Raw genomic sequence first — 20,679 nt, forward strand, 5'->3', positions numbered from 1 at the left:
CGTGATGTTAGTCTGGCTGTAAAAGGTCGGATCTACAACGCGTCGGTGAGAGCAGTTTTGCTCTATGCTTGTGAAACCTGGCCTCTCCGAGTTGAGGACGTTAGACGACTTTCTGTGTTCGATCGTCGCTGTCACCGAAGGATTGCTGACATTCAGTGGCAACATCATGTCAGTAATGCAGAGGTTCGGCATCGTGTGTTCGGGCACAGAGATGATAATGCAATTGGTGTCACCATCTTGAAACACCGACTTCGGTGGCTTGGACATGTTTTACGAATGTCGTCCCAGAGAATTCCACGTCGTGCATTATTTGCCGACTCTGGGACTGGTTGGAGGAAGTGGAGAGGTGTTCAGTGTATGACATGGTGTCGTGGTATGAAAGAAAGCTGCAAGGACTGGCTTCTGCCGGTCCTTCACGACTCCCTGGTTGGGGTCTGAGAGATGGTGCTACACAGTGGCTAGAGACGTTATCAGATATGGCTCAGAATAGAAGCCAGTGGCGATCCTGCTGTAACCTTCTTTTACTTTCTTCATAAAAAGTGGTTGTGTCTCCCTTAACTGAAAGATTTCTTCTGATTGTACCTGTCTGTTCCGCCATTTTTACCATCATTATTATTACACCACCTTACATCAATCTCTTTTTTTTCTCCTTCCCCGTAAATTCTCATTGTTTTGTGTGGCGCATATATATTTGGCGCATTCTTGTACCAATATTTATGTGTTCAAATAAATAAATAAATAATAATCTAGTAAAATTGGAACTCTTATTACAGAATTATGAAATTTTTCAAAATTCTCACCATTTATTCACATATACACATTAAGTCACGAAATGTCAGAAATACAATTTTTCTACTCATTGAAATATAACAAAAATATATTTTCACACTTCAATAGAAAAAGGTTAATTGATTATTATAACCGCGAGAACTGATCATGAAACAGGGTGAAACTATCCTATTTTATCTAATCCTAACAATATTAACTCACAGGGTAATAGATTCATAACTAAATGAACAAAGTGTAATTTATTTATAACTAAGTATTATATGAAATAATTGTCCTCTTGACACGTATAAGAACGTTGAGAAGACAACTAATGAAGTGGTGATAATTACGAAAGAAAAGATATACAAAATTTAGAAAGGAAAATAGTTTTATGTCATGGTGAAATAATTTATGAAAAAAATGTTTAGTAACGATATTGTATCCATAGAAATCCTTTTTTTGTATATCCATTGAAGTTTAACATATGAAACATTAAATTTCTATTAATTAATTCGATGATTATAAGTTTTTCATGGAACTTAAAATGTCTTATGTTTGATGCCATGTTATCTCTTCTATATGGGTTGAAGATAAATTATAACTTGGAGCAAATCAATCCTTCAGTGCTTTCTTATTGTATAGGGATTTTTTAACTTAAAATTATCAAAAAATTCTAAAAATTTCAGAAACATAATACTTAGTTCTTAACGAAATGTGAATGAAAGCGTTATTGATAGATGATCATCCTATTGTCAAGTTACAGTAGATATTACTAAACAGAAATCAAGATCAACTGATAGTCAGAATAGCAATATAGAAGTAATTTCCCTTCTCATTATGTTATACTCACCTCGAACAGATGCAGTTCGTTTACAGTTGTAAAGTAATGCTAATTCACCAAAAGCTCGACCCACTTCCATTCGTCCAAGTAATGCATTATCTTTGTATACTTCCAATATTCCATCTAATAACAAAAATATAGACAAAAAAGATGAGGAAAATAAAGTAAATCTATATGGATATTTGTCAAGATTTGAACGGAAAATTTGATAGAATTTCAGCGTCAAGTATATAGAAGATAATTAATTCTATGTAGAAATTATATCTGGAATAATTTCTGAGGTTGATATTTAAATAACTCCAACTCTTCTCACAACAGACAGCTCTAAGATTCCTCAAGGAAGAAAGATTTAGCATACTAATGCGTTATTAACGAACATTCAAAATTCAGGGAAGTAGTTGGTGAATTTATTTATTGCCTATAAAACCTTTTATCTGCTAATGTGGAATTTTCCTGTTTTTATATTTATACAGTGTTGTGTCTAGGTTGGAATCCTTTATAACCAATAATTTAGTAATTATTATTGTGTTATATTATTATATGGAACAGGTCAAACAGGTCCCAGTATAACAAGCAAATAAGTTGAATATCACTTTTCATGGTAGAGTAAGGGAAATATGGACGATTAAAAATTATATCCTTACATATCTTGTCGATCATGTATATCATAATACCGTGTAGTCAGCTTTTATACGTATCTATGACATAGCATCTACATTACTCGGTGTTTCAAGACTTCAAGAAATTCATACGAATCCAAATGAATAAATCTGACTTACTTGTACACACAATGTTTGTAAGGCGCCTTCCTTCTGCTCGACTATCAATCGACAATGAAACACTACAAAATGGAACCCAAGACAACCCTCTTGTCAAGCTAAATACTTATATTCTTTATTCTCGTATTTAAGTAATGAACACTAGTGACTGATTAAATAACTAGCTTATTCATCCACTTTATTAATTATTACATGGCGTTACGCAACTTCCTTCAGCTTAAGTATTCTTATTATATAATGATTTTATTAGATATGCACATATATATCTGGCCCCTCAACAAAACACCTCTTATCCTTTAAAATAATTATTGTGTATTCGTATAGACCACATAGCTCAGTCACTTGTTGAAATTAGTTATCACAAGATAAATCACTCTGAATAATAATAATAATAATAATAATAATAATAATAATAATACGGGACGCACGTTTCGTACCTGCTAGCCATCGTCCATCTTTGCTTATAATGCTTGTAGATTAAGGCAATATCGAGGCAATACGCACAGTATGCACATATGCCAATAAGTGACTGATTAGTTGCAGTCCTAAACATCAATCCGAGGATTCGGACAACCAATACAAAAATGAATGATCTCGTTTAATTTCACAGTTCCTTATCAAATCCTTATAAGCTAAGCATAATAGTGACATTCGTTAAAATCACTTTACGTAATTTATATTATATTATGAAAGTTCCCATCAATAACGATTCATAAAAACAGCGATAAGTATGGAAGAACTTATATGATAAACATTATCAATGTTTATAAGTTGAATATGTGAATATTCGAGAGTGAAAACTAAGAGAACGGAACCGGAATTATTTAAAATGAGATAATTATGATGTAGTTATGTAATCCATGAAATATTAAATAAATTGAATAGACTAAATAAGTGAATATCATATAATAACTGAGAATTAATAATTAGTGTCATGAAAAGTAAAATTCCATAACAAATGTGTATGAATGAGGTCAATACAGCAAGGCGGGATTGATAGCTGAGTCTTTTTGGATGCGTAAATTAGGTTTAAATCTTTTTTATGGTATCTGCTTCAGCAAAACTTAGTAAATCCGATATTCTATGTTAAACCCTGGAGAAATTTGGGACATAAACACCATGACCACTGTCAAACCGGTTGCTTGCTATCGAAATGCTGAAAACGTGTTATCCTTTTAATCTCAGCTTCTGTGAAATATGCTCGGAAATGCAGACACTAACCCTTCTTTTTGTTCCTCCAATATACGTGCTTTGGCACGTTCATTTCAGCTGATAGACTTGTAAGTCTATATTTAATCAGTTTATTTTATTTAATGTTTCATGGATTACATAACTACATCATAATTATCTCATTTTAAATAATTCCGGTTCCGTTCTCTTAGTTTTCACTCTCGAATATTCACATATTCAACTTATAAACATTGATAATGTTTATCATATAAGTTCTTCCATACTTATCGCTGTTTTTATGAATCGTTATTGATGGGAACTTTCATAATATAATATAAATTACGTAAAGTGATTTCAACGAATATCACTATTATTCTCATACATATAATTCCCTTTATCTTAAAGAGAGAAAAATCGAAGATCGGTGCCGAATGATATGAATTTTACTTTGTTTCGCTAGGTTCTCATCAGCTGCTTACAACGTTATTACATATATCGACACATTCATTATTATGAAGGTGAATAGAAATGAATGTGTGTATCATAATGTAGCGAAGATTCTGATAGAGATAATAAGGTCATAAAAATGCTGTTTCTCGAACATTGAAATAGTGATTAGAAATCATAAAGTTAATAAACATTAGATGATTATGTAATGAAGCAACTGTAAGCAGATTAATGGCAATAAACAAAGATATGAAATGAAATCAGTTAGTTATGAATTGAAGGAGAATGACAATGATGTAATCAAACTTCAGAAAGAATTGAAACGATGAATGACACAATAAATAAATAAACGGATATAATGTTACCAAGGCGAAGAAAGATCTATTACGGCTTCGTTTTGGATACATAGATCTGGTTTTAGACGTTTGATCGCTATGGCTTCGGGAAATTTCAAAAGATTGGAGTTTGATTGTTTGTGAGTCACCTTGAAAGATTTCAGTGTATCGACTTACTGTCCTGTGTCAGTGAGATATCTTGAGATAGCACTACTGAATGCTTTTAATCTACTTGACATTAGACTTTTCGGAATATGTTTACTTTATAAAGGTTTGATGAGAAACCGTGAAATAAACGAAGTTCATGTTATTCTGTTATATTGATTGTTCTTGCTTTAGTTAAGTTTATCAATGGGGAAAATCATATGAAAGAGAAAATGTAGTTATCTAATTTATTACCTAACAGCAGAAAATTTATCTGCTTCTCCGAAGATTATAGAATAGGATAAACTTTAAAGAAATACGAGAATGCCCAGCAGTAGAATCCTGTACAACTATATCATATCATCTCCATCTACCTGGGTCCCAGCATTGATCTTTGCACCGACTCAAACCTAATATCTTTCGGTTGTGACTACAAGGTAAATTGTAAAACTCAGTTCAGGACACACATACACCAACAACAATTCATTGTGAGTAATGGTGAATATCAACAACGCGACACTACAAAATTCTATTATCATTATTAAATAAATCATTTTAAAGAATGATGAGTCATTCCAACTAACAAGGAACTATTCATGAAAGTAAAAAGGAAATTAGGGAAACGAAGCAACAAAAAAACTTGTGAAACTTTTTCACTATCAATAAAGTATTACCTGAAACAACATACAATGCATCGCCTGGTTCACCTTCACGTATAATAAAACATCCATGAGGTATTTGTTTTTTATACATACAAGCTACTATTTCTTCAATTTGTGATTGTTCTAAATGCTTCAAAAATGTATTATTACTGATAGCATCTCGAATTAAACTAGAAGACCTGTTTTGAAAAACGATGGGTTTTTCGAGTGAAAAAAAATGAAAACACAGAGAAGTTATAAGTATCATTAAAAGAATATCATCAATGAGGTTAAAAAGTTTGATCTGATTAATGTAAATAATTTTCATTTGTAAATCACTTTAAAAATCACCTGTCAATATTATTTTTCGGCTCAACTTCTTAAAGACCATTAATTATACTCAAATTAACTGATAATGTCCTATTTCAATAGTTGAAATCATGAGTCAATTGAAGCTAGACCACCATGGAAAACCTGGAAGCCCACTGAAGATAATGGTGGATGGTGACGCAATTTCGTGAATTGGTTGAAGTTAGACATTAACACCGTTGGATGCCGGCCGGGTCAGTGGTCTAATGGTTAAGCGCTCGCGCGCGAGACTGATAGGTCCTGGGTTCGCGGGAGGGGTGCGGGATCGTGGATGCGCACTGCTGAGGAGTCCCATACTAAGACAAAATGGCCGTCCAGTGCTTTCACGTTTTCTATGGTGGTCTAGCTTCAATTGACTCATGATTTCAATTATTGAACTTACTAAAATCTCCACAAAACCCCTTCTAATAATATCCTATTTGTTATTATTTCGTACTAGTTATATTTTTTCATAAATGCTAAATCTCATAACTGATTATCCAAATTTAACTATGAAAATATAAAATTATCAACTACATGTTCAGTGAAACTGAGAAGTATAAGTCTTAATAATAGGATCATGTCTCGATCTTGGTTAGATCAATCATTGAATAATGGGAGGCACTGAATAGCTGCTTTTGTTCTAGTACGAGACTCCTAATCAGTGTGCACTCATCGACATATCATGGGGTATACAACCCAGGATCTTTGGTCCTTTATGTGAGCGCCTAAACCTTAGATCATCTAAATGTGTGCACGTCTAAATTCAATCGATTCGCGATATTGTAAAACCACCTTCTATTGCTAGAGGTATATAACCGCCTCATACCCGATATGTTTGAACTCCACTAAAGTATGAACTAATGGTCTTCGCTAATATTAAACTATATAAAAATGTTAACTATGTTCAGATAGAATTTGTTACTTCTTTCTTTTACATCAGAATGACCTACAATATAAATATTTTTATAAAAATTCATTATTATTATTAACTATTAATGGCTTTATTCAATATTATGTTTTGGTACAATATAGAATTCTCAGCACAGATCGCCTGAAGGCAGGCATTTCATACTGATTAACGAACGATGTTATTCATATAATTTTTTTTGTTACCAAATAAATCTCTACAAGGACATATAACCTATAAATACTCTTTGAGTGTATCTAACACACTTATCTGGTCAAAATAGTCAAGTAATCTAAGGATGTATACAATACCAATTCCTATAATTTTAGGTATCATATAATTTAATGAACGATGCAAAAAGACTGGTGTTTTCTTTTACCTTCGACTGTAACTACAGAAATCTGTATTTTTTTGAAAAAAATATCTTTGACAATAATTTATCTCTATGTATGATAATTAGTTTAGGGAACTGCATTTTATTAAAATCAAAAAGAGAATAGATGTTAATGTTGTGTTCTATTATATAGACTGCTTCTGTTTAAAAGTATCGATCAGTTAGATTTGGGCCCATGTCATATTAATCAATTCAATATTGTAACAGATAACAAGTAAACTAACTATGAAACTACCAAACATTCATTAAATTAAAATCTTACACACAAGCACTTTATAACAAACAAATCATCTTATAATTAAACTTATGGTGTATCAAGTTTTAGAAACTTATAACATTTATGAAACATAACTTCGTTGTATAGGTTAAAAAGAAAATGGGATCATTTGAAATTTATTCGTTATGTTTTCTATTCTTAAAATTCTTAGAAATAATATCAAACTGATTGTTGGTACCGTCTGTTTATCAAGTAGAAAAATTACGAACATTATTCATTTATCAATTCATTTTGCCAGTATTGTCTATTGAGAAGTTATATACGTTCATCTGTTAAATTTTAATTGAATTCAACTATTTCTTGAATATGTGACTCATTAACTGAATCTGCATATCAACTGATGAGTCATAAATGAGATAAAACACATGTACAGTATTCCATTTTTAGTCATAATCCAAATGTACTAAGCAAAATTGTCCCAAGATTATCTGTTGAGGATGGATATTAGTCAATATAGACTGTTTAATTAAAATCCTTTATATCGGCAACAGGAAAGCCGAAGCCCTAAAACATGTTTCTATATGTTACAGACTTCCTTTAAATATTTATTAATTTTCAATATCATTTAGTAAAAATATTTGTTCTTCAAACTTGAAGAGAACCTTTATAAAAATATGTTTATAATGGTCCTTTCATTTTAAGTGATATGAATCTTTCCATTTGGCTGCATCATTGGCTGACATCATTTTTTATACTTAGGTTTTATTTATTTATTTATTTGAACACAAAAATATTGGAACAAGGGGGCACCAAACATATATGCGCCACACAAGCCACTTGATTTGGGTGTGGGCTATGATATTGCCCGGGTGCCCAAACCAAAGCAGGTGGTTTTCTTAAGGGGCTACAACCGGAGCCTTCGACCTCAAGGTTTGATCCACAACACAATGGAGCAACTTCGGAAGATGTAGTCCCATGGTAACCGGTGAACAGCGATTGGTTCATACGCGATATGTTCTTTCAGGATACTGGAGTCTATGTGCATCATTGGTTTGGAATCAGAGTTTTCCAACTCCCCTAGTTGGATCCTCCATATCTATCAACCCGGTCAAAGCGTCGTACATTCGCTTTTCGTCCTTTCAATTTCGTAGCCAACAGCCCCGCCGCGAGGATGAAGTGGGAAGACCTTCCCTGGCAGTGGTTATATGCATGTAGCCATGTGAGAGCATTTCGAGAGCGGATAGCTGACTCTCCCCACCTTCAGCCGTACCACTTATGTTACCACTACTATTGTGGTGTGCGCTAGATATAAGTAGTATATGGCAGGAATATGAAGTGGAATGGCTACCAGCAGATGATTGAAATGAAGAGAACAGGTAAGAAATGGAGAGCAGCCAAAATAACAACATAATTGGAAAAATGATGGAGTATGTAAAGGACAGCTCAAGGAAAATGTGCAAATGATGTATTTAATATCTGATTTCGATATTTTACAAAGGCATTGTGTGAGTTTGCATGAAACAACAGATTGGTATAATGCACCTGAGTTTTCATTCACTACATTATTACTATTGCTCATTCCGTACTTCTGAAGTTTATTTCCAATCATTTTTATTAAGAGTGAGGTTAAGAGTACGAGGGAAGAGGAAAAACGCTCAAAATAAAACATTTCCTATTATGAAAATGGAAATTATTCACTCTACAATTTTATTTTGTTACAAGTTATAATTCAGTAGCTTTTATATGAAGATAATATATTACTATGTCCCTTCAAATTAATATGCGATATTATGATTATAACGTGCTTTTGTGTTTACGGAAAATTAAATAGGAAATATGTACGGTAAATAACGCTACATTATTCATTTATTCAGATATATACTTGTAAGCTTTGATGATGATTTAATAAACGTCAATAGAAGCTTTTGTCTGTTCCTTTTTTCCACCAGAAAAAATACCCGGCCGCATTAGAACTCACTCAAATCTAGTGTTATAAAAAATAATAAACTTAATGACTAAAGCATAATTTGGTGATAAACTGGATATAGTCGTAGAGGCAAAAAACAATTAACTAAAATTGCCGGGTATCATTACAACTTTTAATAAAATCTAAATGATGGGTCAGATTATTTATTTTTCAAACAACATATTTTACAAAATCTGATGGATCATAGATTGAATTCATTGGTGAAATCACGAGGCCGATTCCCCTTAAAGCAATTAAAGCAAAAATTAATATAAGGACATTGAATGTTCGGACAGTGTGGGAGACGGGGAGGACTAATCAAATAGCTACGGAAATGAGGAAATACAACTTGGCAGTATTCGGAATCCGTGAAACGCACTGAGCTCACTTAAGCTGGACAGAAAAAATTAGATCCGGGAGATATGTTGCTGCACTCTGGTGACGAAGAAGAAAATGTTCCATACACTAATGTAGTTGTTCTGATGCTGTCTAAAGAAGCGCGTAATGCACCTATAGGATTGGAATCTCATGGATCCAGGATCACAAAAGCATCATTCAAAACAAAGAAGGAGGGGATTACAATGAATATTATCCAAAGTTATGCACCCACCAATGATAGCAACGACAACGATAAAGACAAGTTTTACGAGAAAATGCAGTCGATGTTAGCGAAGTACTCAGGAAAGGACCTGTTAATCCTGACGGGAGATCTAAACGCCAAAGTCGCAATGGACAACAACGGTTATGAAGATATCATGGGACAACATGAACTGATTGGGAGAAACGAATGGAAATGTGGAGAGATTTGCAAATCTATGGGCATTCAACAAATTGGTTATCGGTGGCATAATATTCCCACACGAAGCTAGCTACATGGGTCTCACCGGATCACACCACAGAGAACCAGATAGGTCATAGTTGTGTCAATAAAAACTTCATAAGGACAGTGGAAGACGTAAGGACTGGGAGAGGAGCCGACAAAGCTTCAGATCTCCACCAACTGGTAGTTGCCAACACGAAACTGAAGCTAAAGAAACACTGGACAGCTGGGGAAATAGCAGTACAAAGGTTCAATACAGCCTTCTTTCGAAATACTGACAAACTCAACGCATTCAAGATAACTCTCAATAACAGGTTCCAAGCCTTACAAGATCTACTGAAAGAAGAATAAACTAATATAGAGGACGACTGGAAAGGGATCAAGGAAACACTAACTTCAACATATCAGGAGGTGCTGGGCTTCAAGAAGCATCATCATAAGGAATGGATCTCTATCAAAACCCTGCACAAAATTCACTTATTGTTATTCTTAAGAAAAATAAGATCATCAGTGATTTAGAATAAATGAATGATGTACGCAGTAATTTCATAACATTTATAATATCATCTTGCTGACTAAACTATTTATTAATATATCATTCAAGTAAATATGTGAATAATTTGTGTTATTATAAACCTCCTTTATAGTTCTCTTTATTTATTGTAGAAACAACTTTTATCGAACAAACAATATTTTAGGCACGTAGTTTTAATTGCTAATTAACACCAACTTTAAAATTACTAGAAGAAAGTCAATTAAGAAAACTATACTATTGTTTTGCCTTAATTTCACACTCTTCATTCAGTAGTACACATGTTCAACCATACCTTCATAATACACTTTTGTAATAACCATTTTATCTAAGCAAAATGACACATTTGTTTTGATTAAATATTGTTATGATTACTTGGTCAATATCATGTGAATGTCACGTGGACAGGAAACGCATAAATTCGACTTGATTTTAATGATGAAATGTATTTTGCATTTTTACAATCAAATATACTGAATAGGTAATTAAATTCACCATAGAATAACTAATTTAATCAATCTTTCAATAATAAAAATTTAAAACATTGAGAAGATATTACCATAAAATCTGCTTAAATTTATGATAAAGATTTATCTATTAGCTAAATGGCACATAATTATATCATCAATATAGTTGCCTTGTTTTTCTGTACTATTAACTTTATATACCATCTATATTAAGTAACCTATTTTCTAAATAATGGGATAAAAAAGTGTAACCGTTATCTACAGACAAGTGAATAATCACTCATACACAGCTTGCCTGTTGAGGTATGTAAATTAAACGTCGTCTTGTTTGATTCAAACATAAGAGTGAAAGATATTTTGTTAATAGTTTAAATACATCTATATCCGTTTTAATCTTATAATGTGAAAAGAATACTTAAATATAGTTATATTTCATTATGATTCTGCTTTATTCCTGATTGGTACACACAGAAAACTTAGTGAAATTTTATTTGTGAACAGATCACGTTCATATTCCGTGATCTTGCATATATTTAAGGTTTCAAAAAAGTTTTTTTTTAAACAAAGTATCTGACTTAGAAATAATAATGAATGGGAAGAAAACGGTTACAAGTTAATAACCATTAACAGCTATCTTGACAATGTTTAAACTGCTGAATATAGTCAGCAACGTTTTCAATCTTCAATAAGTAGATTGTATTCAGTATTTTTGAATGGTTTTTTTTGTTCATTAAGCGGATGAATGCTACATATTAGAGTGTAATTTTTACTAATGACTTCATTTCAAGCCATACTTTTCGAATTATTTATGTTTACTATCGAGCGTATTGGGTTGAGCTACATTGGCAAGTTCATAGAAAACAGCTGGCGATAGCTTCAAACGCTTGCAATTGAAATTTTTTTTAATCCAGCGTATACACACTGTAAAAACGAAAATACAGTTGAGTGCTGAATACAGTGTACTTATTATACATTGAAAACTTTGCAGAAAACTTCAGCTTGATTAAACACAGAAATAAATTAAAAAGTGTTCACATAAATCAATCCAGTTTTATCAACATTCTAAATTAAAATTATTGTCAGAATACAAAGGTAGTGGTTACAAAAACTTATGAATTTTAATTAGTATAAACTCGTTTATATACAAACGTATTAATATAGAAAAAAGAAAGAATTTAAGTTAAAGCCGAATTTTTGTCTTTCACATCTAAGAGATCATTATAGAAAACGATGATTTATTAATAGCTTAGTTAAATTTATTTATGGTATACATCTTAAAAGGATCCCTTTAGTTTGACAATCTCTGGTTGTATTATTTAACTTTCTTGATACTTACATTTGTTATCTGTGCTTTCCAAGTTTTGCGAAACAAAAGTATAAAGTTTTTAAGTTGGATTTCACCCAATTCTGTTTCACTTTGTGGATCTTATGAAAGTTTACATAGCGTTTGAGTTTATTATGAAATTAATATTCAAGAATATTATTCGGTGTAAGGATAAATAGTTATACAATTAAACAAACATTACACTGTTTGGGTTTTACATTTATAATCTGTAAGAACATAAACTGCCTTCTAGGATATAATAATATACATTCACAAATTCTAGTATATTTGTTTTCTCTTAAAACCGTTCTAATTACAAGATTGGCTAGAAGATACTATCTAAACTACCGAGTTGAATAGCACGGACACCAATCTTAAAATGAGAGATAATACACTGCAAAATTCACTTTCTTAATGTGTTAAGGACTATCTAACTTAGCCTTAGGCTTTAAAGTCTATCATAAAAACCAAACTGCGTTCAGTGTAAAGTAGTTTAATTATGATAGCACATATCTCTAGTTACTAGATTCATCAATCAACTGTCATATTCTTATTAAAAATATTGATTTACATTCAACCTTCAATATTTACTCAAGTTTGTGTTATGACAAGATAGAAATATTTAGAAGTAGCGCTTCAAAAGAAGAGCTAAAATGTTAGATTCTGTATGTGACTTTCTACTGACCTACCTACATTTTACGTATATGTATCGGTACTTAAAAAAAGATTTTGAATAAAATATATGAACCATTTTCATGAACATCACTACAGTTGATTATTAGACAACATTTTTGCTTTCTAAACGTTGATTATTTTATTTCTAATTAAGTTTTAAGAAATGATCCATACTTTTGTTTAAGTCATCTTAGAACAATAATGAATAAATCGATTGATTATTCTAAGATTTAATCTACTGTCTGTAACTTATGAATTTCAACTAGTAGTTCACGTACACTGGACTGTACTCTTCCAAATGAAATCAATATTTAGACAGGTGCCTTTTATCAGAAATTTTAGTCTAAGAATTCAGGCTGACATTAGATAAACGTTATTACTGATTCATACAAGATATTAAAATCCATTCATGACAGATTACATCTAAAATAAGTTTTCATGCATCAATTAGAATGAGATTATGTAAATATCTGGTTTGAAAGTAGTTAAATATATGTAGACCAATAGTTTAATACTATTACATTCATATTTATTTCTAGAAATCGTTTGGAACTAATCAAGTGGTTAAAAAAAATCAGCGGAAATCCGAATACACAAATAGAGATGGGTGTTTGAGTTGTTGTTTTTCTAAAATTAACCTCATTAAAGAGAAGTAATTCAATTAACTCTGAACAAAATTAATTAGAAATTGACCTATATGCGTAATTAAACATTCAGAATGTACTTTTAAAAAACTATCAGTGAAAATTCAACAAAGACATGAAGATAATCATAATTAAAGACAATCAGTCAGCTACATGGAACCAGGCACATATATCCATCGGTTCAAGTTGCCACACCACATTAGCACAACAACATGAACAACAAATTCATAGAAGTAGTCACTTCAATGGTAGTAATATATATATATATTGCATATAAAGATATAATACAGGAAGAAGGAATTAGTTCGTGAAGTAATTTTAATCTTACGGATTAAGGGAAGATAAAGAGTGCATACACCTACACCATCGTGGTCGATTCTGAGCCATGTCACCCAGCCTCTCCAACCATTAGTAACGATAGTCGCTCGGACGTCAACCAAGTAGTCTGTATCTACCAACATGGCTCACGTCAGAAGTTAGTGACTTTACAGACTGATGCCATGTTTTGTGGTTTGGCCGCCCCTAACTTTCTTCCAACCATTCCCAACACTAGTCAGCATTGCGCGTCTTGGTAAACGGTGTTCGGGCATACGTAACACGTGACCCAACCGTCTCAGTCAGTAAAGATTCACAACCTCATTAACTGGTTTGCCATCATTCCCTGATACCTTCTAACCGTCTAACCTCACTATCAGATAGCCAGTGATCCCAGCAGATGCTGGCAATATTCCTAAGACTTCTGTGATCAAATACTAGTAATTTACCAGTATCTTTTACTCTTAATGGCCACGTTTCTCAACCGTAAAGTAGAACAGAACGTACTGCCGCGTAGTATACTCGTTCTTTTATTAATAGACAGATATCTCGCCTTTACCATAGGTGACGTAAGTTGGCAAAAGCCAAACGAGCTTTCGGAATCCTACTTAAAATTTACTTAGCACCTGTTTAACGCTCAAATGATTTCATAAATAATTTACATGTCAAGTACTTTGTAAATTGAAATTGTAGTTCATTGATTTAATAGTTCGAGTAAACAGTATGTTCAAGAATTCACTAATACCTTCATTCTTTGTCGGAAGTTAGACTATGTCGTTCCCTATGGCTTTTCTTGAGCATCAGTTCAGTAAAACAGTCTTTTATAAACTTTTATAAGCCTAATATGTAACCAAAACTGTTTTATTTGTCTGAATTGTCTATCAAAATGAAAAAGAATTATATTGGTTAAATATTTCACCACTTCTACTCAAAGCTAATCATGTATATGGTCATCAATGTACAAAAATGAGACCATCTAATTATAGGAAATGAAATTCTCTCCACCGAAGCATTTCAAATTACTGTGTTTAAATTTATAAACTAATTATAGGTAATTTGACCTGAGGGAAATTATTTGTTATGCACTGTACTTTTATTTAACACGGTATTATTTTTTATAATTTTTATTTAATTAATGACAACTAACGTCCTTACAACGGTATATAATCCTACATTTGAATTTGAACATAGGCATATTGTTGTATTTAGCTTCCATGACCTCATAATTATACTAATCACTCATGATGTATGCACTTGAATGACAGTTAACACAAAAGTCATCACTATGCTAAATTTTCCAATTTTTTAAATCAGTCACAATTTGATTTAGAATTTAACATTATTTCAATATATACATTATACCAATTGACCAATATTCTCTTTGTATTGATTTAATAGTCAGCTTCAAATAGTGATAAACACCGATTATAATTCTTTTTCTCTATTATCATAAAGAAAACAAAGTGATGCTATATGTAGTCACTCACCATTTACTCAGCCATAAAAATTTGGGGCAAAAATTCTCAATATCCTTGGGAAACAAAGATAAATTAAACATTGAGGAAATAATCAAGTCATATATTACCTTTATAGTAAATCTCTCAAACCATTGAATAAAAAATTTGGAAAGAGGAAATAAAGGGAAAATAGGTCTTACATAAATTTTTCTAAAAATCCGTTTTCATCTCATACAAGAGAAGGAAAGAAAAAGGTCAATTACATATATATATATATATATATATATATATATATATATATATATATATATATACATATGATTTGAAGGATATCCAAATTCAGTCAAAAGCTAGAGTATAATTCAAGAAACATAGTTTTTTTGTATTTCTCCGATTACTTCATTTAGCAGCTAAGATATTATATGGATGGGAGATTAATTTATTGAACTCGTTTTCCCGAAATCATAGTTACTAAAGAGAAAAAAACCAACTTTTAAAAAATTCTTAACTTTCAAAGTCAATTGGTTATTATGACACGTCCCAACTATTATCTACAATTCCAACTTAAATGTTACTGTTAGATGAAATGAGAACATTATAAGAAAGAAGCCATAATGATCAAATATATATGATAAAATGATATTTTTACAGCAAGAAACGTAAAAAAATGTTCATTTCAGTCGTTAATCTGAATCAATTGAAGTAATTTTAGTATATGAGATGGATAACCAAATGGCTACCTACGTCAGTGTACACTTTTGGATATCCTTCATATTTCCGAATCATGAAAGTAAAATTAAAATACACTGGAACTAACTGAACTATTTGTGATTCAATATAATACCAATGTGCAATGCAAGCTGAAATAAGGATGGAACACTGAACTAATCCTTGTTAGACACAACTGAAAATTATAAAATTTTAATATATAACCGGATACATACAAGAAAACAGTATTTATCAATGTATTTTCCAGAAACAATTGAATACAGTTATAAAGAACTTTAAGTGGCACTGCTTATTACTAGAGATAAGCTGAAAATGATTGTGAAGTAATATCACAACAATACTATTGACGTTAGTTATGAATATTCATTCAGATCCATCATTTTAGATAGGGCAAAATCAGTAGCATTAATGAGAATTCAACATTCCTTCATTTTAATACGACTAATACGTATTGTTTTGACTCTATTTCATGCCTAATTTCGCTTTGCATCATTTCACTTCCGTACAGTTACTATTAAAATCTTTCTGCAACACCTAGTTTTCCACCAGCCTAACTCGTTTCTTCTAGCTGGTTTTATTTTAGTAATTTGGAACGTTGTCCGATTGAGTCATATAGTACGCCATTTAACCTCTTTCATTTAGTCTACCTCTTTATCATCTTAGTCTATGTCGACTGGTGAAAAATATGTAATGAGTGAAGCTTCATCCGTTACGACCTTTCACAAGAACCTAGATAAATTATATTAAAGCCAGTTCTGGTGATCACACCATTAATATTTACTTCGGAGATTCAAAAGAGTTATTTTTCTTCATGAAATGTTAGCAATTAGGGAACAAAATTTTCACCAGAAGTTGTGACTGGTGGAATTCAACTACTTCTTATGCGAGACAGTTACTCAACAACATTGAATGATGCTGAAGAAATAGGGTTTTCAAACATTTAAAATGAATAGTCATATTCAGTGATATAATATACTTGAAATAAAATGGAAAGGAAACGAAGAACAAAACAAAATATAACACAATTATTCAGTAATCCAGATTATTACGTTTCATGTCAGCACAGTAAGTGTAAATCAGTCACAGAAAAATATTCTGAATGCACACGGATTTCAGAGTTAATATAACAAGAGATTTAGTAACACCAATCCTAGTTAGAATTACTTCGTACTGAACATCAGTACTACCAAATATCATCACGTCTATTCATTATAAGCAAATACGTTAACAAACATAAACTTGAAGCAATATTATTTCTATTAAATACAACTGCATAGCTTGAAAAATATTCGGCACTAAATTATTCACTCTGTCTTAATGTGATTACAAACTTAATAAACAGTTAGGAAGTTCATGATTATTTTATATAATCTGGATAAAATAATGGTAATCAACAGCTTCTCTTTACAGAAAGAAAGATTTGTATCATAGTATATACACACAATTTTCTGTTAGATAAACCCTACTGAAGTTGCACAAATAGACAATTTCATTTAGATGTAAGCTTATATCTGCACACCTAGATCAAGGTCATTTTCTAATCCTACTGAGATTCCGATCAAATGACAATCTCATTTATATTAAAAACCTGCAGATTATTTGTGATGATATAAAAGGTAGTCATGTCCTTAAAATAACCTGGTTGTCAACCATATAGTCTTAAGTTCAAATACAATTAATCTGCAGTCATGCTGTTAAAGTGCAACTGAAGAATTTAGTTTGCTAGGGGGACTACGTTTATTCATGTGAAAAAGAAACACAAATAAAGAAAATTATCAGCAGTATTTTTAAGTTAACCACATAGTCATTTGTTGACAAAAAAATTTGAAGATTTTCGTTAAAAACTCTCGATAGAAAACCACTGAAAATTTTGAAACACTAGATGGTTATTTCAATTTGGTTTAAGACTACTGACCAATGAGCACTCAATACACCATATGGGACATCAAGACCAACCATGACTTAAAGTTTGTTCAGTCGTATGATTCTTTAAGAATACATGGTCAGAATTCCATGGTTCACATTTCAAACTTCAGTTTGTTTAAGATATAGTGAAACCATTATTCGATGCCATAAATGAATAATCAGTTAAATTACATTGATAAACGGAATATACCCGATGAATATCTAAGCCATTATCTATCAATCTTTCCTTGTTTTTAAAAAAAATTTTTTCTAATACCTTTGTTTATTTAACCTCACCGTCACCATGTATATCATAAGTTTATTATCAGTATTATTATCACCCTGTATAAACAAGTATATATATTTGCGATTGTACAGCTTTGAAAATGAATTCGCCGAAAAGAGAACTCTTCGCTGAAATAATCTTTCTTCCTTATTTAAATTACATTGATCATGACTTCGGATACCAAACCCTAACCTTTCTTCTTTTACACTAATAAATAACTAAACATATAAGGGTTCATTAATCGTATCAAAAATACTTTTTTACCATAATCTTAGTGTTTTTTTTGTTAATCGTATCAAATATTGAACACTTTTCTGACTGGCTGATAGGTTGCTCAGCGTTGTCGGCATGGCTTAGTTTTACTATATATTTATCATACAAGGTATTGTAGAGCTTTAGGTTTTCTTTTTGTTCACACGGCTTTTAATATACTTCTGTCTTATTATGAAAAACTATAGACAAAGAAAAAGATGGAATAGTACCAGATGGTTTGTATTTGATAAAGTAACACCGTAAGTTCATTAGAAAAAAATTTTCATGAATATCCACAAATATAAACATAATGATGTCATAAGTAACAATCTTTAAAGTCTTACGCAAAACAGCCTAGTTTTTTTCTCTAAAATTAGAGATAGAATAACGATAAACAGTATATGAGAACAGGCATGAGCAGTAAATGTATACATTGTAAAATTAAAGGTTGAGTATGCCAAAATTAGCCAAATAATGGAAGAAAAAACGTTATTCCGAACTAACAAAACATAAGGGGACCAGATGAGACCAGGATAAAAACTTACACAAGAGACAATTGATATATGACAGAATCCTCAATGGTACAAGTGACACTTGACCTTACCTGGGTATTTAGGTAAATTGTCACAGATTAAGGTAAAGAGTTTGACATTTAAGGAGATGGCATGTGAGACCATTCTAAAGTAGTCAGAAGAGGAGAAAACTGCCATATACATAAGAAAAGTATTCTTAATATGAGAGAGCAAGTCATGCAAAAAAGAGAAAAAGGAAGAACAGCTCATTGTGGGACTCTAATATTGATGAATGCACAGTAAACTGTTGTCTTCCGGAGAAAGACATATAGAGGCGGCTAAATATCCAGTATTATGTGTTTACATCAAGAAATTAGTTTGGCAGTAGACATCTTGGAGCAAAGTCCGGCTTTAGGAGTATATACTGTAGTAAGCCCATTGAATTATTTTATGATTTGCTTGCTTGATGTAATTCAGACATTTAATCCGCTATGTAAAATTATTTGTGAGTCTGATTGAGCGCATGTCTACACATCAATATTTATCTATTCTCCCACTGTTTGTAACACATAGACAATCAATAATTTATCTACAATCGATTAACACTTATGAATATATATATGGATTTTTAATATTCACTCGTTTTCACTGTGTGTTTAATTCCTGCATACTTGTGAATTTTATTAATCTTTAACAATAAACTATCTCTACGACTGGTGTTCAGTCTTTTGAATAATCTCGAATAAATTCATAATAATACTAGGAGATTTAGCCTACGTAAATACTCACTTAACGGGATACTATTTATTGGAGCCAGATATAGAGGAATTGACCTCTACAATACACATCCCATGTATATACATGACATCGGAATATTCGCAAATTCAGCAGTGATAACAATACCATCAATAAGAGAAATTCGCTTACTTTTTTACGAATAATGAAACCTTTATCCCTTTCTACCATCTTTCGAAATGGGTCATGAAGAACAATGTGGAACTTTAATTACCGAAACCTGTTTACAACTCTTGTCAAGTACCTTGAACATACACGGGACATTTCCTCACGAATTACTCGATTATTTAGAAGTGAATGGAAAGGTGGAAAATGTCTTTATTCCAATCTCTTATAACATATATTTACTATGTATCTAGGCCCTATACCGTTACACACATGAATACATCCAGAAAGCTTTCCGAATTGATAAAATCTAAGCGCATATTGTGCTTATGTAAACTGGTCATCTTAAATAACGTGTAGTTTCCCTCTTCAATTGCTTTCACTTAGAATTCTTACAGAAAATCACAAATCGTTTTTATGTAAACCAGCTGTTTTAAGTAACGTGTGATTTGTTTCTCCAAATACAATAATCACAAAAGCTTTTATTTGAACTTGTGTTCCCTTGATAAACCAATCAAATGTCCAACTTAGTTGTCACTGTCTCATTCACTTAATTTGACGATATATAGTCCAATATATTTGACCAATTAAACAAGTATCTAGGATTAATAACAGTTATATATAATATACCCTTGTGGGTCAGGGTAATTTTACATTGGTTTTCAGGAGAACCAGACACCATCCGGACTTTCACGTGACAACCCAAACATTACAGCTCAACGCCGTTTAGCAGGGGAACCAGACACCGTATATGCTTTAACGCTACAATCTGAATAGTACAGCTCAATCCTGTGGCGCAACCACACAGGTACCAAGCACCCTGGTGGACCATAGAATTAATAAGCATCTAATTAATCACCAATTCAAAGTATATACAAAACATTTGTTTGTTTGTTTTTTT

At 31.8% G+C, this 20,679-nt stretch overlaps 1 protein-coding gene across 2 annotated transcripts in view; it reads right to left on the minus strand.

Moving 5' to 3' along the window:
- PRKG2_1 (cGMP-dependent protein kinase 2) overlaps positions 1 to 20,679 on the minus strand; it is a gene marked incomplete at its 3' end in the record, with an annotated part of 98,823 nt that overhangs the window by 66,705 nt on the left and 11,439 nt on the right. For both annotated transcript variants that reach the window (XM_051212317.1, XM_012943999.3), the window contains exons 2-3: positions 5,159 to 5,325; positions 1,619 to 1,732 (exon numbers count right to left, since the gene is read on the minus strand). In XM_051212317.1, the coding sequence (XP_051072487.1) occupies positions 1,619 to 1,732; positions 5,159 to 5,325 (281 nt within the window). The remainder of the gene's footprint in view (positions 1 to 1,618; positions 1,733 to 5,158; positions 5,326 to 20,679) is intronic.

Source organism: Schistosoma haematobium, chromosome ZW (genome assembly GCF_000699445.3).
Source record: "Schistosoma haematobium chromosome ZW, whole genome shotgun sequence".
Lineage (NCBI taxonomy): Eukaryota > Metazoa > Platyhelminthes > Trematoda > Strigeidida > Schistosomatidae > Schistosoma > Schistosoma haematobium.